At 32.7% G+C, this 23,628-nt stretch overlaps 5 protein-coding genes and 3 long non-coding RNA genes across 8 annotated transcripts; 3 read left to right on the top strand and 5 right to left on the bottom strand.

Moving 5' to 3' along the window:
• The first annotated feature begins 206 nt into the window (after positions 1-206).
• Positions 207-961, top strand: LOC136990783 (uncharacterized). Its single transcript, XR_010883110.1, has 2 exons — positions 207-353; positions 626-961. It is a non-coding gene; the product is annotated as an uncharacterized lncRNA (long non-coding RNA).
• A 1,935-nt stretch (positions 962-2,896) lies between these two features.
• Positions 2,897-4,310, bottom strand: LOC136990704 (putative nuclease HARBI1). The gene is made up of 2 exons (XM_067289116.1): positions 3,605-4,310; positions 2,897-3,537 (listed from the first exon to the last, which is right to left on the bottom strand). The coding sequence occupies exons 1-2, from the start codon at positions 4,163-4,165 to the stop codon at positions 3,031-3,033; spliced, it is 1,068 nt and encodes a 355-aa protein (XP_067145217.1). The 5' UTR covers positions 4,166-4,310; the 3' UTR covers positions 2,897-3,030.
• A 5,967-nt stretch (positions 4,311-10,277) lies between these two features.
• On the bottom strand, positions 10,278-12,272 carry LOC136990771 (zinc finger MYM-type protein 1-like). The gene has a single exon (XM_067289208.1). The coding sequence runs from the start codon at positions 12,270-12,272 to the stop codon at positions 10,278-10,280; it is 1,995 nt and encodes a 664-aa protein (XP_067145309.1).
• Positions 12,273-12,592: 320 nt separating this feature from the next.
• Positions 12,593-13,933, bottom strand: LOC136990703 (uncharacterized). Its single transcript, XR_010883100.1, has 2 exons — positions 12,992-13,933; positions 12,593-12,915 (listed from the first exon to the last, which is right to left on the bottom strand). It is a non-coding gene; the product is annotated as an uncharacterized lncRNA (long non-coding RNA).
• Positions 13,934-13,946: 13 nt separating this feature from the next.
• LOC136990770 (putative nuclease HARBI1) lies at positions 13,947-15,288 on the top strand. The gene is made up of 5 exons (XM_067289207.1): positions 13,947-14,105; positions 14,269-14,375; positions 14,547-14,685; positions 14,830-14,968; positions 15,054-15,288. The coding sequence occupies exons 1-5, from the start codon at positions 13,979-13,981 to the stop codon at positions 15,286-15,288; spliced, it is 747 nt and encodes a 248-aa protein (XP_067145308.1). The 5' UTR covers positions 13,947-13,978.
• An 84-nt stretch (positions 15,289-15,372) lies between these two features.
• On the bottom strand, positions 15,373-15,670 carry LOC136990702 (uncharacterized). Its single transcript, XR_010883099.1, has 2 exons — positions 15,588-15,670; positions 15,373-15,488 (listed from the first exon to the last, which is right to left on the bottom strand). It is a non-coding gene; the product is annotated as an uncharacterized lncRNA (long non-coding RNA).
• Positions 15,671-15,879: 209 nt separating this feature from the next.
• Positions 15,880-16,650, bottom strand: LOC136990769 (uncharacterized). The gene is made up of 3 exons (XM_067289206.1): positions 16,243-16,650; positions 16,079-16,157; positions 15,880-15,983 (listed from the first exon to the last, which is right to left on the bottom strand). The coding sequence occupies exons 1-3, from the start codon at positions 16,648-16,650 to the stop codon at positions 15,880-15,882; spliced, it is 591 nt and encodes a 196-aa protein (XP_067145307.1).
• A 1,321-nt stretch (positions 16,651-17,971) lies between these two features.
• On the top strand, positions 17,972-23,377 carry LOC136990768 (gastrula zinc finger protein XlCGF8.2DB-like). Its single transcript, XM_067289205.1, has 2 exons — positions 17,972-17,975; positions 22,749-23,377. Exons 1-2 carry the CDS (start codon positions 17,972-17,974, stop codon positions 23,375-23,377), a joined length of 633 nt encoding a protein of 210 aa, XP_067145306.1.
• Positions 23,378-23,628: the final 251 nt, after the last annotated feature.

Genomic DNA, 23,628 nt, shown 5'->3' with positions numbered 1-23,628 from the left:
AAATAAACGAGCACGGATGAGTACTGGAGGAGGGGTATGTGCCGATATCGAGTGTCCTATGCCACCAATTACCCAACAAATTTTCTCCTTAATCCCGGAGCAATTTACGCCTCTCTCGAATCCTGTTGACAGTGATGCCGATTTTAATGTCCCCGTCGAAGGTAAATTTGCTTATATCTAATTATACTCAATCAAAACTAAACAGTAGTAAAGCAGTTAATAATAATAAATGAAAATTTATTAAATACAGTTATAAACATTGGTATTTATTTTCAGACAATGTGGCTGAATTTCCTGAATTACTGCAACAGCAATCGGGAGAATCGAATAGTGAACCTTTGAATGCATCAAATGTAAGTGTTAAATAGTTAATTAATACCCCTTTCCCTTTATCTTTAGGATTGTATTTTAGTGATCCTCTGTATATAGAGTACTGTAAAATTAGCATAAAAGTAATAAAACTTTTATCAACAATTATAATTTGATGTTAATATAAATTATGTAAAGTATTTTAATCATGATAATGTTTTGATACTATAAACTAATTAGCCAAGCAGAAATTAATTTTTAGAGCTATATTACTTTTTAAAAATAGTGTTCATTTATATATCACACATATTTTCAGGTACTCATACAGGATTTATGTGTAGTGAATCCATCAGAATTTTCTGACGACCCAACAAGTGAACCACCCAATAACAATCGCCGCAGTAACTTTAAAAATATTGATAAATATGCACTAGAATACCACAAAGCTCGAATGCATTTTTTAAAAGAAGAACATAGAGCTAAAATGAATTTTATGAAGGAAGAAGATGTAAGAAGAAAGAGAGAGCATGACTGTAGAATTGAACTCTTGCAAGAAGAAAAAAAAGAACAACAATTAAAAATACAATTACTGCAAGAAAAATTAAAAAGCATTAAAAAATAGTCTTATTAATAAATTTAATTTTTATAGTTATTTTGTTGAAAATTATTTATAATTTTTAAATTCAATAATTTATTTTAATTACACATTCAAATTTAATGAAAGTGATACAGAATTCTTTCAGAGGTCCAAACTAACTATTGAATGGGATTTTTTGACTTTGCATGATAACATTAACAATTAATAGACTAATTTAATGATTAAAAATTTAAATTAACATTTTCAAGGAAAAGAAACAAAAGGACTAGTATATAGTATATGGACTGTTTATTTTGAAAGTGGTGTAAGTCCATTTTTGGAAAAAATTGTGAAGTCACATAATATACATATAATTTAGTGTGAACTTTTTATTTATAAACAATTCACACTTATTATTTTAAAATAACCATAAGCTTTGATCAATTAAAAATTCATCGGTAAATGATATTGCATAACCATTGATTATGAAAATGGTGTAAGTCCATTTTCTGCAGTCTAAGCACTTGGGCTGTCCATAAATTACATATGCATTTTTCTTGAAACTTTTACTCCCTTCTCGTCCCAGTTTTTCCAAGTTTTTGTAACCTCTTCCCCTCTTTTGATGTCCAACATAACTCAACCCCCATTAAAATCTTCATCACTTTATGAATGATAGATACCGTAAGTAGAAATGAAACATACAAGAAACTTTGAAATATATACAATAAAATGCTTAAACTCCATAAAATTTAATGAAATAAATGGATGTCCACTAATGCTCAACTGTTCTTGTCCAACTTGTCTTAAGGAAAGGGATTAACCCCCTCCCTCTCTTCCAGTGGACATCATTATGGACAGCCCCTTATAACTGAGGAGTAAAACTATGAATTTTACCCATAAATGTACAATTTGATAGAATGGAAAAAAATCCATGTAATGAACCTAAATAAAAAGTGGTGTCTAATGGTAGCTCATAATGATAAACTTATCATAAAACAGTGTTAACAATAAGTAAATATTTTTAATGTTCAGAATAAACAACACAATTTTATTTCTTGTTATTATATATTGTAGTGTTTTTACTGCTGTTAATTTTGCTTCTCGTCACTGCGCGCGATTAAAAACGAATGAGACGAACAGTAACAAAACTACGTTTATTTTCTGCTCGCGTAACAGTTACATGACTCGACGATGTGGCTAACAAAAGGCAACTGACTGACCAAAAGGTCCCACGGGGTGAGTCCGGTCCCGTTCCAGGAAGTAATAACACTTACCACCTGGGGTTCGTTACGACTGTTAAGATGTGGAGAGTGACGTTCCCCACAATATAAAACAAAATCAGAATAAAACACAATGTGTTTCAAGTGAAATTGAGTTTTACATAATAGAAATTTAATGAGTTTTTCTTCTTTCAAGATATTTAAACATGTAATTTAGTTGATTCAAAAATATACATAAAGTGTACTAAGTTTTACAATGTTTCTATGACTTTAGAAATATTATAAGTTAATTGCATAAAGACTTCTATGTGAATTTAACTAAACTAATGTATTTTTCTGGGCCATTAATGGACTTGCACCACTTTCAAAATTATTGAACTGTAAAGTTCAGTTATTTTGCAATTAACTTACATATTTCTAAAGTCATAGAAACATTGTCAAACTTAGTACACTTTATTTATATTTTTGAATCAACTAAAAGGCAAACGTTTAAATATCTTGAAAGAAGAAAAAATGGACTTACACCACTTTCAAAATAAACGGTTCATATACAGTATATAACAATTTTTATTTCTTTTTGTTTTCAAGTTCTGTACCTTTTAACTAGAAATATGTTTCTATCTACTAATTTATTAAAAACTGGAAGCATAATCTGAAAAACTAACATTTTCCAGGAAACTTTTGTTGTTTATTATTAAATACAATACTGTCTATATTAATTTGCATTGTGTTTAATTAACTTACCAAACACAACTGATAATCAAATAGATTATATATATATATAAACAAATTTTATTTATACAAAAAATAAACTATTTTACAAAAGTTTCATTTGAATTTTATAATGCTTTATTTATGAATTATGCATATCAAAGTCTGTAATTACACACAAATTTCAATAAGAAATTAATAACTACATATTTCTCATTCATTGAAAGCTTGTATTATTGTATTCCTAACAGCTGTTCCGCCTTGAACAGTCCAATCCCGAGCATCATCTCCATTACATTCTTCGGGCTGAATAACCATATCTAAAACAAGTGAATCATCCTTGCATAGTATAGCTATATTGTGGAGAACACCAGTAGCAACAATAATAACAAGTGATGTTTCTAGTTTAGTTCGAAGACCAAACCTTAGACAAGGAAATCTACTCTTCCATATTCCAAATAGTCTCTCTACTGTGTTTCTAGTTTTAATATGAGCAGCATTATATTTAACTTCTGCATTTGTTGTTGGGTTTAAAAGTGGTGTCATCAAATATGGTTTGCAGGGATAGCCACCATCTCCTAGAAGATAGCATGTGACAGGAGGAACTCTATTCTCAAATTTCAGACATAATTCTGAATTATTAAATATTGTAGAATCATGTACTGATCCAGCCCATCTTGCTACTAAGTTTCTTATTAGTAAATTAGCATCACTGACTGCCTAAAAATACATACATAATTTATTCATGTAAACACTCTGATAAAAAATAATATAAAATTTAACATACCTGGGTATTGATTGAAAAATAACCTTTCCTATTTCTAAATAATTCTGCATTTGTTCCAGGAGATGAAATTGGAATATGAGTACAGTCTATAGCACCTATAACACCTGGAAACTTAGCAATATCATAAAATTTTTTAATGACTTTCCTGTATTCCAGCATGGTCGATGGAAATGCGATGTACTTTTTTGAAAGGCTCCCCAAAGCTTTAGATACAGTTTTAATTATCCTACATACGCTTGATTTCGATGTTGAAGTCAGATCTCCTACTTCGTGATAAAAGTTTCCTGTGGCATAAAAACGTAAAGTAATCAATAACTGCAATAGAGGTGATATAGGATGGTTTCTTCTTGTATTATATGATGGTAAGAGGTGCTTGATTTCGTCACATACATGTACAACAGTTCTTTTAGAAAGCCTATACCTTTCGATAAACAGTTGATCGTCAAACTTTTCAATAGGATTGGATCGATCACAAATTAATCGTCGTGGAATTCGAAAGTAATTTTGCATTATTTCGTTTTCATACACGTACTCTGCAAAGTAAGACAAATCTTCCGCCATGTTTGTCGAGATTAGTACACTAATCGCCCGAATTCGGTGGATTAGTTACTAATGCCAGATTACGTCTAATCTTAGAATGGTGGAACGAAAAATCAGTAATCCTGTATTAGTGATAGCTGTTAATCCTGCGATTTGCCTAATCGTCTGTTGGTGAAAATAGGTACTAGGTTATTTAGTCGCTCCTGACCAGTCGAGTTTCTTTGCCACGCTGCGAATTTGCCAGTATACCGAAGAAACAGTTACTGACACAGTACAAAACAGCTTAATCGCGAGATTAATATTGGCAAATAAACCCTGAAGTTTTCTATTGCAAATCGCATTCGGAATTTTAATTGGGCTTTTTTCACTGCCGAAAACTGTCTTATAAATATTGTCAGTCACTGTCATATGCATTTATAAGTTTCGCTGCTTTTTCGAAAAGTTCACTTTCACCTAAGTTTTGGAAAACTAAAATTGGTAAGAATAATTCACGTACATTTGCAGCTTCAAATCTTTTAAATCGTGCTTAATAAAGTCCAATATTGAGTACACCACAGAAATTACAAATTCTTGTTCGGCTTCAATAAAAGTTTTTCGTGTTTCTAGAAACTGAGGCTGCATTCCTGCTCGCTTTAGCAACTACTTTTGCTTCCTGAACCACAATTTCCCACGTGTCACGCAATTTTTTTTTAAATACTTTTATGATTGTTTATATTAAGTTATTAATAATAGCATAGAATATTAATTAAATTATGTCAAGAATTAAATATTCCAATTAAATTGAACTCGATATTCCATATGAAAATCCAAGAAAAGCAAAAAATTCAAGCTGGCCATTTTAATACCGGGCTCCCTGACTAGGGTTAGGTCAGTCCGTACCATGCGGTGGCCATGCTCCAGCTTTTTAATGGATTGAGGTCTCAAAATTTCTCTTATGACATCTAAGACGCAAGATTTTACGAACTCCTCGCCAATCATAAATGGCTTTTTAGCTTTAGCTATACGGAGATCTACTAAGTACGAGAATGTATGACAATGGCGTTTGAAATGTCGAGCGTGATTCCAATGACGTTGGGAAAGTCAGTGGAATCAAGCTCGACATTCCAAACGCCATTGTCAAACTTCTAGGCTTACGGGAAAGCGGCGCCGAACGTCCGACGTACGCGTTTTCGCGTTTTAAACTTCGACCTCAACCTCGCTAATTAAAACTAATTTCCAACGACATCGACCCGTTCGATTTAGGAATGGAAAAAATAGATGAAATAATTTATAATTAATAAATTACTGTATAAAAATGGAGAACAGATTCAAATGTAAATTGTTCTCCTCGGTCAAATCGAATTTTACCGCTCGGCCATTCGTTCGATGTTTGTGGCTTTGGGTCCAAAATAATTTATTTATAACACTTTCAAAAGTATTTATTATATTTAGTAATATTGAAATCAGAGATATTTTCTTTAGTTTTACTTTTACAAATTTCGGAAAAACACAAATTTATATCTTTTCGAAATTTAAATATTAGATGGCAACACTGATTCTAATTTTTAAATGAACGGTTTTTGGTCGGTGCAGCGAGTGGAGCGTAGAAGCAGAGAAACGGCGAAGTTTGTTATTGACGAATTTTTGTCTGCGAAACATTTTCGGGTTTTCTCGTTCTCTCGGGTGTGGACGGAAGGAAATTCTTGTCGACAGAGGTAAGGTTTTCTTTTCGTCGTCCTGCAGACTTCGATAATCATTTAAGTTAGATCTTCAATTTATTAGATTTAAGGCAATGATTTGTAGTCTGGATTAAACAAAATTTTCTCCAGGATAATATTGGGAAGGACGAGTAGGAGAAGGACAATTTGTCGAGCAGAAGACGAAATTTCTCTTAATACTTCATAAATAGAATATAAGGTAGAATTTTACTTATGGCGGTACTTTCGGTCACCGTCTCGTTTGTGAATTGTTCCACAAACAAGATGGCCACCGGCGCGGCTACTAACTGCACTGGAATTCAAATAGGACAAATACAAATTTCACCGGCCGTTCAAATATTTCTAATTTTGGTTAATGTAACCCTTTGTGCCAAGATGGCGGCTCGTCTCTGATTCCAGCGAGGAAACAGTGGGACGCACGTTCTAACCTAACCTAACCTATTCTAATAAATTACCATAATTATTAGCAACCAAATTATTAGAATAGGTTAGGTTAGGTTAGGTTAGAAACGTGCGTCCCACTGTTTCCTCGCTGGAATTAGAGACGAACCGCCATCTTGGCACCAAGGGTTACATTAACTCTAAATTTTTTTTCATTTTCTTCGGTAAAGAACAGAGTTTGGCCGATTCTTTCGTAAATTCAACTTTCTTCGCAGGTATGTTTTCGTTTTCTAACACTTGTCGACGAGTTTCCTCTTACAATGTTCGGACTTCTAGGCAGTAATTTTCGAGGCAGAAGGAACTTCAAAGGTCAGTTTTTCCTCTGTACCGATACTACCGCCGATTCTCCACGCCACTCTGCATGCTCCACTCGCTATTGCTCGTTTTGACCCAAGCGCACGGGTGGGGGCGATCCCCACACCCCTAAAACTACGTAACATCAAGTACTCCACCAACAGTCACGTGGGATAAATAATTAAACGCTATACTCTTAACGGCGCGACGTCACTTTCGGGGACTATACCACGTACCTAAAATGTTAAATGTGTGGTCTTACGCCATATTTTTTTTGTATATTTTATTTGTATATATATATATTTCCCTTTATTCCTCTATCCTTTGTTTCCTTGTCCCCCTTCTTCTGGAAACTTCTCCCAGCGGGTGGCGACGAACTGGTTATAAGACAAAAGAAAGGGATAGCCTGGAGGGGCTAAAAGGGTGATAGACTGGACACTTTTGGCTGAGACATCGAGCTGTAAGAACGTGTTTGGTGAGGTCTCCAAGAATTTCGCACCAACGGGAGAACGAAGAAGGCAGCAAGCCGAACGTAACAGGAACTCTAGTAATCTAATACAAAAGCCCTTCTGGAAGTTTATCGAAGGAAACAAAAAGGAAGGAGGAAATTCGAACTCTACAGTCATCGAATTTCGTATCGTCCAAGAAGGCCTGAGTTATAGCCACCACCACGAGTTCGCTAGCTAAGTTTGTGTACCCGTTCTTGTCTGGTTCTATCCTATTATCTACACCTTCTCTTTCCCTCTCTAGTATAAGTAGTTTTAAGTAATTAGTTATAAGCTTCTTTTTTCGCGTTCCTTTTGTAACGCGTCGTATACCTCAATTCTTTTGTCGCGAGATCTTAGTCTATTTATCCTAACTTGGCAGCTACTGTAAACAAAGATTTTGTCGTATTAATCCGCCGGAGATTTTTATTGGTCAAATCACAATCGGAAGTGGCTAGACACGTGTTGACTAGTTAAGCCCCTTTCTCTGCACGTGTTAAAGTAGGTCAGAGTGGTCACAACAATTTAAAAATTACCGATATAATACTTAGAAAACTTATTATAGCCTACTTTAATATTTTTACGTAGCCGTTTAAATTATTTCCATCGTTTAAATATAGTCAAAAATTATTAAATATATATTATTAAGACTTACACAAAACATATTTATAATTGTGTAGTTGAACATACTTCAGAATTTTTATCTACACAACAATTTTATTAAATAGATATAAAACAAAAGAAATTCTCCGGCAATCCTTAAAAATCATACTCAAACCTCTAAAGGAAAACGTTACTGTAATGTATGAATTTATCTATGTGATATTTATATAATTAAAAATTTTCTTAAATAATTACAGTGTAAACTTACCTTATTAATCATTTGTATCAGAAGATAGTTGCTCGAAGTAATCATTTATATCGCTTTCGTCACTATTTGTCTTCCACTGAATAATCAGTTTTTCTACAACAGTTTCCGAAATCTCATCGAGTTCCCACATTCGTTGTTCTTCTTTTTCTTGTGTTCGATACATTTTCTCCATCTTTCTTCAGTTATTTGTTCGATAGCTTTATTCATTAAAATTCGCACATCCGACAGTTTGAATGTTGTGTTGTGACGTGCGATGTAACCTTTCATATCTGCCCATATTAGTTCAATAGGATTTAAATTACAATGATACGGAGGTAAACGTAACACATCAACACCTATTTCTTTGGCCATTTCGTCAATAATATATTTATCGTATTTATGTTTTATTTTTTTAACAATATCCAAAAGTGTTCTATTTTTAACATTTTTTCGTTATGACGAACCCTATTTTTTTCCAACCAAGAAATTATGTCAGCTTTTTTCCAACTACAATTAGGAATCTTCTCAATTTTAGCTGAGTGATATGGAGCATTGTCCATGACAACAACAGCATTACTTTCTAATTTCGATAATATTTTTTCAAACCATTTTTTGAAATTATTTCCATCCATTTCTTCTTGGTAATCTTTTGTTGACTTGATTCAAATTCATATAGACCACCATTAAGAAAACCTGAATTGCTGCCTATATGAACAAGAACTATTCGTTTTCCCTTTCCAGAAGGATTTTTTAATCCAGTAGATCGTCCAGACACAAAAGCTTCGCGATATGACGTAATTGAACAATCCTTCCATACTTTATTCTTGGTATGGCCCGCATTAATCCACGTTTCGTCCAAATAGTAAATCTTACGGCCTAAAGAACGCATTTCTCTTATTTTTCGTAAATATTGTCTTCGCCATAAAATGATATCGTCTCTTTCAATTAATCTGCTATTTCTATTACGGTTTGTATATTTAAAATTAAGTAATTTTAACAAATTATATATCGTGGATCGAGTAAAGTCTGGTAAATCTGGATCATCATTAACAGCCTGTAATACCTTATCTACCGTAGGTAATTCATTTAAGAAATAAAAATTGTGTACTTTACCTCTAATGGCACATTTTGTGAATTCATCATATTTGTCAACAAGTTGAGTACGCTTACGGGTTTTCGAAGGAGTTATTACTTTACCATTAGTAAAATATTCTTTGCGAATTCTGTAAATGCTTCTTTCTGATATCCCTGGGGCCCTATTCTGGTCATCGTCTCTCGTCTCTCGTCTTTCACAAGCCGGTCGCTGATTGGCTAATCATTTGTTTACGTCTCGAGAGATCGTCGAGTCTCTCTAAACGCGATTCTGGACAACTTTTTCTCTCTTCGCTTCTCTCTTTTATCAGAGACGAGCGGATAGCTTGTCTTTCGTCTTTCGCCTCGTTTTCGTTATATCCAATATGGACGACTCCATGCTACTCGTGCTATACGATCGCTTCACAAAACGTTCCCTATCTCGAGAAAGAGTATTTCGAGATAGAGATAACGCTTTTGATTTAGATGATGATGAATTTCGTTCAAGATTTCGTCTAACGAAAGAAGCTACCGCGTGGCTGTGCAACGAATTGCGGGATGATTTAGTCCGGAGAAAGTCACGGACCGTAATTCCACCAGAAGTTCAGTTATTGATAACCTTACAATTTTTTGCTTCTGGTGGATATTCAAAGAAATGTCGGTGATCACTGCCAACCAGGGCCGGCCTTCTCGATAAAGGGGCCCGGGTGCAAGAAACTATTTGGGCCCAAATGTTTTTCTAAAATAAAAAAATTTACAAACACGAACATATATTAATGCATGTTTATTTAAAGCGTGATTTTGTTCTTGCTAATACATTAATTACTTCAGAAAAATTACAATTTTTTGCAATTTCTTTTTCGATGCTTAATATAGCAAGTGCATTTAAGCGTTCTGCACACATGCTGGATCGAAGATAATTCTTTATTAATTTTAATTTGCTGAAAGAGCGCTCAGCACTTGCTATAGTAACTGGCAACGTAAAGAAAAGTTTTAATACAGTTAATACATTTAGAAATAACTCATTATAATTATTATTTAGTATGTATTGCAATATATCTTGTGCGTTATTTACATCCCTTTCATTCAAAATCAAATCCCGTAGCAAACCAATTTCCTGGATTAGGTTTTCATCTACATCTTTGTTATAAAAATTTACAAAGTTTTTGGAACATTTTTCTAATTCATGTTTTTCTAAGGTTTTCATATCAGTGATTAATTTGAAATCAGAAATAATATTTGGTATACTTTTAAATCTATCTTCTATTTGTACAATAACCGTATCAATTAGAGTGTTAAAAAAAATAACATCTAAATTCCTCTACCGGGTTTTCTATAACTTCATCTTCTGCTATTTCGGAATATAACCTTTTTCTTTTTCGTATTCGTTTTTCAGGAAAATGTTCTGAAATATTTAAATTACGTGCTAGCACTTTTGCTTCGTCTAAAAATGTGTTAAATTTTGTTCTTAAATTTTGGATTTCAGTTTTAATTTTATTGACTAAATTAAAAGCCGACTCAAGAATAATTGTTTTTGCTTGAAATAGTATATTGATTGCGTTGATTTTAGACAACATTGCAAACCATACTACTAAACATAAAATAAATGGCATTTCTTGTATTGAATCCAATAGACTTTTAGCTTCGGATACCGCTGTATTATCGTTACTTACATAAATAAATTCTTCTAGGGCATTACAAGTTTGTTCAAACTGTGTATACACTGCTTTAACCGAATCTATTTTGGCTTCCCAACGAGTGTCACATAATGGTTTAAGAGTAATGTTTAAATGTTTTTGTAGAATTTCCCATCTCTTTGTAGATGCAGAAAATAAGCAATATAAACGTTGCAATATCCCAAAAAAATTTTTACAATATATACTGCTGGAAGCGGCATCACAAATTAATAAATTAAAAGAGTGTGATAGGCAAGGCACATATATTGCATGAGGGTTTAGAGCAATTATTCTAGATTGTACACCTTTATATTTCCCTTTCATGTTGCTACCGTTGTCGTATCCCTGCCCTCTGCAATTCATAATATCTAAATCAAGCTCACTTAATGTTTTCAATAGAGTTTTTGCTAGTCCTTCTCCAGTCACATCAGTTGCTTCAATAAACCTTATAAATGACTCATTTATAATTAATCTTTTCTCTTCAAAATTTACATACCTAATAATAACTGAAGTTTGTTCCTTATGGGAAATATCAGGAGTACAATCCATTTGGACACTATAGTATGTGGCTGCTTTTATATCGTTTTTAATTTTGTTAAGGACTTCATCTCCTAACGCAGAAATAATTTGTTCTTGTGATCTATGTGCTAAATGATGCACAATTCTATTTTTCGAATTTTTTATTCTGTTTATATGATCCATTAACACAGAGTCGTATTTACTTAAAAATTCGATTAAACTTAAAAAATTTCCATTATTAGGCGTTCCTATTATTTCATGGGTTCCTCGAAGTGGAAGATTATTACATGCTAAAAATAGAATCACATCTACAATTCTTTGAAATAGTAATTTAAGTCGTTCCGTTTCCTTATTTATATTAACTTGATTAGTTTCATCAATAGTCGAACATAAATTTAGTCGTTTTAGTAATTCTTTCCAAGCAATAAACGAATTAAAGTGACAAATAGAACGCTCATGATCTTGAATTACAGTTGACAGCTTTCTCCAGTTACTATAGCCACCTATAAACCGTGTAGATTGTTCATTTCCTCTTCTTTTAGAAAATAGTATACAACAAAAACAAAATACCGAGTCTTGCGTTTTTGAATAAATTAACCAGCTGCGAAGCTGGGTTTCACCATTTGGCATTTTTTTAAAGTAGTACGTAGTGGAAAATGACCTACCTTCATCATTCTTAGCAAAAACTCCTTTGTGTTGTACAGGTCCGGTTTTAACACAAAACATTCGAAACTTATCAGTTATAATACTTGGCCATAAATCTGGATCACTTATGTTCATTTGATCATATTCGTTATTGTCATTTTCGACGTTATTTTCTGATTCGATCATATTTGTATAAACATGCGGTTCTTCAACGAATTTCACAGTTTCAACATTTTCATTGCAAGACTGTGTAGTTTGTGCGGAACTTTCTTCTCCAGTTGAAGCTTGAACTGTAACTTCTGAAGTCGAAACAATTTCATTGCTGGAATTACTTCGTAGCCAAGAAAACAGATCTACTTGTGATTTCTTGAAATTTAGCTTTTCTACTTTTTTCTTTTCTGCTAATTTTCTTTTTTGACACCCAGAGGGATATTTCCTTGGCATGGACATGATTAGATGTAACAATAATTAAACGTTTTGTAGTATGACACGTCTTTCTTTCTCGTGCTGAACTCGAACTCTCACAACTTCTCGGAGGCTCCTTGTAAAGTATTGATCTTTTAGCAGAGTGGGAACAAAAGAAGCGCGACCTTGTCAATTGGACCCACGTGCGGTCGGGTAATACCACTTGTAAGGTCAACACCTTACAGAGGGAAAACAAAGGAAGCGCCGGCTTTGTCAATAGGACCCACCTGTAGGCTGTAGTCAGACCGAAAGTTCCAGAAATAAGACAGACAAAAAAAGATAGAAGAAATTATAAAAGAAACATTAAAACTACGATTATATACCAGGGGCGTGCCGTGACATTTGATGATAGGGAAGCTGTGTTTCTGTAAGAAGCCGACATCCAGGGGCAATCAGTCAATTGCGCGTCAGTGATGGTCTAGGCTCCATTCGTATCGTTTATTCGATAAGCCAGTAAAAACCGTAGACTTCTCTAAATGCATTTTTAATATCACGATTACATTCCGAATCGCTAGCCACGATATAAGGGCTACAATTAAAAGTAAAATAATAAAAACTTACTCGGTGAAATAAAATATGTGGTGGATGTACTGGTACATACAAAATATTCTTCAATTATATGAATATACTTTTAAAGAAAATTATAATTAAATATAGCTTTGCAAAGAAACGTACAGTACATAAAGATATAAAATATTCTTTACTTTTAAAATTTTAAAACAATGTACTTAGTCAAATAGCTCCCTACCAGTGGCTAATGGATGGAATCGAAGACGGTTGCAGAGGACTGCCAAATCCCCAGGGTGCTGATACCGGTCAATGTCAAATACCTCTTTTGTCGCATCACTAGTATATCTCAAAGGACGCGACAGGGCTGTTGTAAATTTTAAACGTTTCTCACCATAGCCGTAAAAATCTAAATATGTTAAACTTAAAAGTCATTTGTTTTCTAACTAATTCGTTTTAGGACCAGGTGTTGTCCACGGAAATTTCCAAAATTTACAACTTTTCGGTCACTCTCGTCGAATTGGAAAAATTTGTCTTTATTACATCTAATACAATATTTCGAAGAAATCAGTCCCCACTATACTCGGCTGTATATTGGTTCGGTTAAGCTTTTGTTTAAGTAATATTCCGGCTCTTTCATCGGGGTTTTGTTTATGTCCCCAATTCCCTAATCGCTTAATTATTTAACTACTTCTTAAGTAGAAATAAGTCGAAACCGGTTACTTTCTACTCGAATATTTGTAGTATCGGGAAAAAAGTGGAAAGACAAATTTTTATGACAAACGAATACATAAATCGTATAATTTTATATGGCCGACGGCCACAGTATTATTTTCATTTCTTAACGCGGGCTATATGGTTTTGAAATTTTTTTTAAAAAGTCGAATTTAGGTGGGGATCCTCGGGAGTTCCCCGAATCAAATAACAAAAACTAAACATTCGCATCATCGAGAATTAGTTTAAAGATTGTCGAAATTCAGAGATCTACAATAATAATGTTTACGATAAAATGTACTTTTCGTCATACTGATAACGATAGGAATATTGTCAAGTTTTCGTGTGCATTCTTGATAATGTTGGGGCCCCCTCAATCGCGGGGCCCCGGTGCGTAGCATCCGCCGCACCCCCCCGATGGCCGGCCCTGCTGCCAACTTAAAGTTGCCCAGTCGACAGTGTCCCGAATTATGCCATCTGTAGTCAACAGTATCATCCGCCGATTGGGACACAAAATTTCTTTTCCTAGGAGTAGAGAACAACAATTGGATGTGTCCTCTGGATTTTTTATCATCAGTCAAATGCCAGGAGTTGTGGGTGAGTAAATTGTTTTTATTTGTTCATTAGAATATAATATAGTATGTAATTACTTTTATTATTTTAAATAGCTGTTACAATTTATAATTTTAAAATTAGTGTATAAAATGATAAAGTTTCTTATTTAATTATATGATTTTTACTATTTCTTTACTTATTGCAGGAGCTATTGATTGCACTCATATTGCAATCAAGGCACCTCCAGCCTCCAAATATAATGAAGAATCATTTATCAATAGAAAAGGATTTCATTCTATTAATGTTCAAGTTGTAAGTATTTATACAAATTAACCATCTAACTATAAATAAAATTAATGTCTTTAATAAAGTGGTATCTTTAAATTTCTATGTCAAATCACTCATTTCACTATCAATATCACTTGAATACAAGATATTACAATTGAATAATAGTTGTTTATAAGACTAAAATTATGCTTTTAGGTGTGTGATTCTCAGTTGAGAATTTTGAATATTAACCCATTGTATCCGGGGCGCACGCATGATGCTTTTATCTGGCGAAATTCCACTCTGCGGGAAAATTTTGAAGATGGAGTAATAGGAAGAGGATTATGGTTGCTTGGTAAGCATATATTTCACAGACATATTGTCTTTTGAAATATTTCGGTGTCATGTAATTCCAAACTAAAACAAAAATGTAAAGACATTATTTTCTTATTAATTTGGTATGAAAAAGTAAATACCATTCTCTAAATTATGTTTACAGGAGACAGTGCTTATCCTTTAGAAACATGGCTGCTTACACCTGTAGGTAATCCATCAGCAGCTGCAGAATTAAATTACAATGCAGCTCACAGAAAAGCCAGAAACACCATTGAAAGATGTTTTGGTGTTTTAAAGCAGAGGTATGAGAAATTCTCACATTTTTCTTACTAACAATTTACTAATTTTACAAAATTAAATATTAAAATTATTATTTTTAATTATTAGATTCAGATGCCTTGACTTGAAGTCAGCTGGAGGATTACAATATGTTCCAGAAAAATCAGCAAAAATAGTGATGGCTTGTGCTATTTTACATAACATTTGTGTAGCATTTAACATTCCTACAGAAGAAATCTGTGGAAATGATGATGATGATGATAGCATAAATGAAATGGAACATTCTGCAAATCAGAATGCTGTAAATGTCAGGCAACAGTTAATATTACAGAGATTCTGTTAAAATAAACATGAATGAAAAAAGTGAATTAATTTTGTTTCCAGTCTTTATTCTTTAGAGACTAAATAAATAAGTAAACACACTAAGTTATTATTTAGAAATATTTATTTATTATTTATTTCATTTCTAAGTACATTATAAAATAAAAAAAGAGACAGACAAAATTGTTTAAATTGGCTAGCAGTACGAACACATCACGCAAACTGAAAAAAGAAGACACGCATGTAAATATAAAAATATTGTTTACTCAATAAATTTTTTAAAAAGTATTAAAATGTTAAACAATTATATAAAATAAATACCCTTTGCAGAGTTTGCAAGATTTCTTTGAGAATATTTTTCTCTTCCATTATATTATTTTGTCGTCTTATTAGTTCATTATTTTCTGCTAGGTTTTCATCTATAGATGAAAGCCTACATAAAAAAAATGTATATATATATATATATACACATAAATGACTAGATACTTTTAATGAAACTAGACAAAGCATTTAATCAAAGAGAAATGTTTTAATATTTTTATCTAACTATATTAATATTTTAATCAATGAAGTCAACTTCAAAGTAAAATAAATTCCAAAAAGATTATAAGGTTTACCTTGTTAATAATGAATTTTGATTAGATGCAGATTGCTCTATAAATGAAGTTACAGTATCTTCATTTGAAGATCGGTGACGACGACGACGACATCCAGAATCTGGCATTAGAACGGGAAGATTAAAACATTTAATTTTAAAACTAAATAAACTTGAAGTCAAGAAATATAATTACTTGACATAATAAATAACTTACTTGCAGATTCAAGATCTTCCCTCTCAACTATTTCACGATGTGGTTCCACATCATTTCCTTCGGGAACTATATTCTGTATCTACGATATATAAATATAAATATATATATATAGACTATATTTAATATATAAAAAATGAATTTATAAATAAAAAGGTATTACTTACATTATGTAAAGGTTCAACGGAACTTGTAGTGCAAGCTCCAAGCTCGTATAAATTTTCTTCTTCCAATCCAAATTCTTCGTTCCCAATTAATGACACCTTTTCTTCAAGATCTGTTAATGGTGGAGTACTTCTTTTCCCTCCACCTGTTCTAAGTATATCTTTCCTTAAAGCAGCCGCTTTACTTTTCGTTGGGGAACGCCACTGACTCCATCTTTTTTTTAATTGTTCCACTTCGATCAGTGGACCATCAGCTAGACAGTTCACTTTATCCCTAATTTCTTGCCATCCATCTCGTAAAGTATTTTTGGAAATATTTCCGTCCAATTTTCCTTTAGCTAAATATGGACGCTTTTGCAACTCGGTTACCAAAATTTCCATTTGTTCCGATGATAACATAAGTCGAGACATCTTGATTACCTCGTGCGGTACCACGTGCTCTATATTTTCGTATTCTGCACTTTCGAAAATTGTACAATTTCATTGGTTAAAATTCTATACCGCGTTGCGCGCGCAGATAACCCGAACATGTATAATCAACCGAATAGAATCGTGACGTCAACGACAAAGACGAGATCGTTACGAACGACCAGAATCGCCACTTTGTATGAGAGACGAATTTCGTCTCTCGCTTTGACGTCATTCGTCGGTGAAAGAAGAGACGAGAGATAAGTGACCAGAATACGGCCCCTGTTGTCTTTGCTAACATTTTCACTGTCTTCACTACACATTTTCACAAGTTCCGGATTCGTTTCAGTTAGAGAATTAAACAAATTTAATACTATTCGTTTATCCGAGCTCCTCAGCGATTTTCCTTGTTGATGTTTAATCGTATTTACATTCAAGTTTTCCATTTTTGTAATTCGACAACACACAGTTTGAAATGAATGGAAAACGAAACCAAGACATTATAGTGAGCATGACCGGAAAAAGTTTATTTTTAGTGATTCAGAATGTGAAAATATTTATTAAAATAACAATTTAACAAATATGAAATAATTACATTTATAATCATTGCTAAGCGACTAGTATTTCATTAATGATTTTATAAATAACGAAAAACTATTTTCTGCGGACAAATGAGATGCAACGCGGTTTCTAATTGATGGACGTGGGTTTAAGCCAATAAACAAAGAGAGGTGTGTCTTAGTTTGTTTACAGTAGCTGCCAAGTTAGGATAAATAGACTATAGAAAAACGATTCTGCACGAGTGTCAAAAAAATTATGTCCAAGGAGTGTCGGAATATAAACGATAATCCTGTATAAATTAACAAACGCGGGTGAAAAATAAAATAAAGAATCTTGTGTAAACCGTCTTTGTAAGCCAAGTAATGAAATTGGTAGACGCTCTAACGGCATGCGGTTAGGGAAACTTAGTTTATTTATACATATGCATTTCGGGTTGGTTTATTTTCCAACCCCTCTTCAGTGCTGTTAAGGAAAATTACAAAAAACGTTGAGGTTTCCGACAGTATTTAGGATCACGTAAATTGGAAAATAATAAACATAGAAACTTACATATTATAAAGCTGGTGCGTTATTATAAGTTGGTACAATTTTTATAATTTTTCCGTATTTTTAACAGGAGTGTTACATTCACTACAACAAAAAATCTGTGATTTAATACAATCGTGAAAAAATATATATATTTATATACAATTATACATTTTATATTATTTAAAAAACAACTTACATTTGCAGTGCAGGTGTTATGTTCATGATGAGAGTGAAGATGGGTAAAGACCGGTGTTTAACGGGACTCACTGCTTACTGACATGTGTTGTAAGGTTACCGAAAGTCAAGGCAATCTGAACAGTGGGGTGTGCTGTAAATGATGTTTAACGGATGGAGGTGTCTTTTATTAGTTGGTACCATTGGGGGTTTATTGTCATACCCTCAGAAATATTAATGAGTTGCTCTGTAGGGTGTTTTTTGATTTCAATATGTTCTTTAAATCTTCGTTTGTAAGGGTCTTTTTCAGAATGTAAAATTTTGATATTGTTTCTATTAATTTGGCAGTTATTTTCAATTGTGTGGGTGTACCAAGGGGAAGTGTTATGTTTAAGGCGGATAGCAGCTTCATGTTCTTTAATTCTAGTATCTAATATGCGGCCAGTTTCACCAATATAAATTTTCGGGTTATGGCAGTTGCATTCAAGTTTGTAAACTGTTCCGATACTTTTAAGGACGTCTGTCTTATTGTTGTATTGTTTGTTGATGTTGTGGTGTATGGAGTTGGATATTTTGTTGGTCAATGATGGAGCTAAGCTGATGTTGTCATTTTTAAGGATGTTATTGCATTTGTCAAAGATATTTTTTATATATGGGAAGGGTTTATATAATTTGTCTGGTTTGTGTTTGGTATTATATCTGTGTAGCCAGTATTGTTTTTGCCATATGTTTAATTTCGATTTGGGGTAGTCGTTAAGTAAAAATTTAGTTTCAAGTTCTTTTAATTTGTTTTTTTAGATCCATGATAAAAATATTCTTTTTAATATTTTCTGGAAGATTTGAGTAGTAGTTGATGGTTTTGTTAACATTACAGGGTTTTTTGTATGTTGTAAAGGAAAATTTATTAGGTGTGTTCGTGATTGTTATGTTCAGGTAATTAATTTTGTTATTGTTTTCTGTTTCTAAGTCAAATTGGATGTTTCCGTTAACATTGTTAGCGATGTTGAGGATAATATTATCGTTTGTTATTTTGTTGTTGTATATGAGTAAGCAGTCATCTGCATATCTAATAGCTAGTCTTATGCCTGGGATATTGTTTATTGTCATCTATGTTTTTCATGACTAACTCAGCTAGCTTAGGCCCCATCTTTGATCCCATGCTGATGCCATCTATTTGCCTATAATAGTCATCATTAACTTTAAAATAGTTTTTTTCGTATGCAAATTGTATCAGGTTAATAAAAGTTTTATCTACATTTTGTTTAATAAGGCTTTCTTCAATTAATTTCCATTTTATGTTTGGATGCATATTGATAACGTCTAGGCTTATTAATTGCTCAGTGTTTTCTTTTTTAATTTGTTAATATCTATTATGATGAGTTGGTCGGTTTTGTCAGCTTTAATTTAATAATCTAAATAATTAAGCTTATTTAAATTACATTAAATTCCTAAAATAATAATCTTTCAATAATTAAAGCTGACAAAACCGACCAACTGATCATAATAGATATTAACAAATTAAAAAAGAAAACGATTGAACAGATTAATAACATAAATTACATTAAATTAAATAACAACCCATACGAAGAAATAAAAAAGGAGTTAACTAACATAATTAAGCACATGTACCTTAATAATAAAATTACCGAATACAACAAATATCATGTCCTTAATTTCAAAAATAATAGAACCCCAAACTAAATATTAGATTAAAAACCCACAAAATTGAAGAAAAATGCAGACCTTTAGTCGATTTTAGATTCTCTATACTTTACAATTTAGAACAATAATATATCAAACAACAATTAACAGTCATAGACTACTCTCATCACAGCGTAAAAAACGCCGATGATGTTATTAATAGAATACTGAAATTGAAAAAAGAAAACACTGACAAATTAATAAGCCTAGACGTTATCAATATGTATCCAAACATAAAATGGAAATTAATTGAAGAAAGCCTTATTAAACAAAATGTAGATAAAACTTTTATTAACCTGATACAATTTGCATACGAAAAAAACTATTTTAAAGTTAATGATGACTATTATAGGCAAATAGATGGCATCAGCATGGGATCAAAGATGGGGCCTAAGCTAGCTGAGTTAGTCATGAAAAACATAGATGACAATAAACAATATCCCAGGCATAAGACTAGCTATTAGATATGCAGATGACTGCTTACTCATATACAACAACAAAATAACAAACGATAATATTATCCTCAACATCGCTAACAATGTTAACGGAAACATCCAATTTGACTTAGAAACAGAAAACAATAACAAAATTAATTACCTGAACATAACAATCACGAACACACCTAATAAATTTTCCTTTACAACATACAAAAAACCCTGTAATGTTAACAAAACCATCAACTACTACTCAAATCTTCCAGAAAATATTAAAAAGAATATTTTTATCATGGATCTAAAAAAACAAATTAAAAGAACTTGAAACTAAATTTTTACTTAACGACTACCCCAAATCGAAATTAAACATATGGCAAAAACAATACTGGCTACACAGATATAATACCAAACACAAACCAGACAAATTATATAAACCCTTCCCATATATAAAAAATATCTTTGACAAATGCAATAACATCCTTAAAAATGGCAACATCAGCTTAGCTCCATCATTGACCAACAAAATATCCAACTCCATACACCACAACATCAACAAACAATACAACAATAAGACAGACGTCCTTAAAAGTATCGGAACAGTTTACAAACTTGAATGCAACTGCCATAACCCGAAAATTTATATTGGTGAAACTGGCCGCATATTAGATACTAGAATTAAAGAACATGAAGCTGCTATCCGCCTTAAACATAACACTTCCCCTTGGTACACCCACACAATTGAAAATAACTGCCAAATTAATAGAAACAATATCAAAATTTTACATTCTGAAAAAGACCCTTACAAACGAAGATTTAAAGAACATATTGAAATCAAAAAACACCCTACAGAGCAACTCATTAATATTTCTGAGGGTATGACAATAAACCCCCAATGGTACCAACTAATAAAAGACACCTCCATCCGTTAAACATCATTTACAGCACACCCCACTGTTCAGATTGCCTTGACTTTCGGTAACCTTACAACACATGTCAGTAAGCAGTGAGTCCCGTTAAACACCGGTCTTTACCCATCTTCACTCTCATCATGAACATAACACCTGCACTGCAAATGTAAGTTGTTTTTTAAATAATATAAAATGTATAATTGTATATAAATATATATATTTTTTCACGATTGTATTAAATCACAGATTTTTTGTTGTAGTGAATGTAACACTCCTGTTAAAAATACGGAAAAATTATAAAAATTGTACCAACTTATAATAACGCACCAGCTTTATAATATGTAAGTTTCTATGTTTATTATTTTCCAATTTACGTGATCCTAAATACTGTCGGAAACCTCAACGTTTTTTGTAATTTTCCTTAACAGCACTGAAGAGGGGTTGGAAAATAAACCAACCCGAAATGCATACGTATAAATAAACTAAGTTTCCCTAACCGCATGCCGTTAGAGCGTCTACCAATTTCATTACTTGGCTTACAAAGACGGTTTACACAAGATTAATATTTACAGCATCCACACCTGCTACGTTAAAATAAAGAAGTTTAATTTCCTCCTATCCCCTCGTCGGACTCTTTTTCACCACGTGCGTTTTACAACAAATGGTTTGAACCTAATCTACAAACCAGAATACGTGTTGTAATAGTTTAGGCCGACTGCCACATCGATTATAACTATTCTAAGACTGGTGTTGTAAAGATTCTCCGAGTGCCGCCATTGGGGCTCCGTAAGTAAAATTCTACCTTCGTCTAAAGAAAATGTAAGTAGATTTCTATTTCTTTCTTGAAGGTATTTTGAAATACACGTTTTTCAAGAAACGTTTCTTTTTATAACTTTTAATTTTGCAGTGAAAGCTGTAAAACGTGTAAATGGAAGGGAAGTTGCTTCTTCCTAAAACACATTAATACTCGATCTTGTTGTTTCTAAACATGGCAGATAAAACGCCTTTGAACGTTGTGTCAATACTTAATGTCACTTTAACAATTTATTTCAAACATATAAATAGGTATTTTCGGATATGAAAATTGACTGGAATTCCTTTCTTCTTTCAGATGTCCGGGTAGAGCTGTAACTTCGAGCTGTGAAATGTCGAAGAATTTGCAAGATTATAAGATAAAATTGGAAATATCTAATTTCGTTTATAAACTAATGTTTGACGTCATTCTCGTACTTTATGACATAGAACCTTTTATTTGCGGATTCACATTCGACCAATAGAAGACATTCCCGTGTAATAACCGACGAATTGTTTCCCGGAAAACACGAGACCGGTCGAAGAAATCCTTCGGCTTCTGTTTACGGAAAATTAAGTTGAAGCAGTGGCAAGAAAATGAGAGAAGAAAACATATTTCGCGCAAATGAAGAAAAAGGAAATTGAATGCAGATTCGTTTAGAATTGTTATCCAATAATTTTTGCAAACATTCTTCGTATAAATTGTTTCCAGAAAAATATATTCTTATGTATAAATTATATAATTTGTGATAGAATTTATGCTCGTTGGTAATAATTGTACGCGCCGGAATGCGGTTCGTATATGTGGTGTGACGCAATCGTCCGAGTCGGTTGTAACTCATAACTTTTAGTTTAGGGAATTCTCGCGATAAAATGCAAATTGCCTTTTTATCCGCAAACACAAGTTTTAACAATACTTTATAAAATAGTGCATTTGAGTTTAATTTTTATGTATTTAATTAAACTAAAATCCAGAGATTTGATATTTTTATTTGTTTTACAGATTTCTCTGGTAATAAAACAAGAAATGAAAAGTATCGACGTAGCAGCTGCGAGAAAGAATTAATTTGGAAGAAAGGGTTTAAATGTCATCCAAGGATTAACATCGGAGAAGGGCTTTTTTCGTGCCAATTCTGTAATCGTCGGTTCAACCAATTCGGCAAGTTAAGTAAGCACGTCAAGATTCATACCGGAGAAAAACCCTTTACCTGTGATCATTGTAAACGAGGCTTCACACAAAAACATGTCTTGATTGAACATCTCCGTACTCACACCGGAGAAAAACCCTTTACCTGTGATCATTGTAAACGAGGCTTCACACAAAAACATGTCTTGATTGAACATCTCCGTACTCACACCGGAGAAAAACCCTTTACCTGTGATCATTGTAAACGAGGCTTCACACGAAAACATGTCTTGATTGAACATCTCCGTACTCACACCGGAGAAAAACCCTTTACTTGTGATCATTGTAAACGAAGTTTCACATTCAAAGATTCCCTGAATAAACATCTCCGAACTCACACTGGAAAAAAACCTTTTACCTGTGATCATTGTAAACGAAGTTTTACACAGAAAGGAAATTTGATCCGACATCTTCGAACTCATTCGGGGGAAAAGCCACTCGGGTAATTATTGCTTAGAAAAGTTCCGTTTTAAATCTGGTTTAAACTGTCATATTATTAAATGTCATAATTATAAGAGTTTTAAATGATGTTGTATACGAAGGAAACGGAAAAACAAAAATGGATGAAAATGATTGCATTGTTCCATTTGAAAAAATATTCAATAAAATGTAAACACGAGCATTAAACATAAAAACAGTAAATTTTGACGTTTTATTTTATTATAATTTCTGTATTGCATTTGAAACTTTTGATTTT

Source organism: Centruroides vittatus, unplaced genomic scaffold (assembly GCF_030686945.1).
Source record: "Centruroides vittatus isolate TY-2023 unplaced genomic scaffold, ASM3068694v2 contig_134, whole genome shotgun sequence".
NCBI lineage: Eukaryota > Metazoa > Arthropoda > Arachnida > Scorpiones > Buthidae > Centruroides > Centruroides vittatus.
Note: the sequence above shows the minus strand (reverse complement) of the source record. Positions and strands in the feature narration are given on the sequence as shown.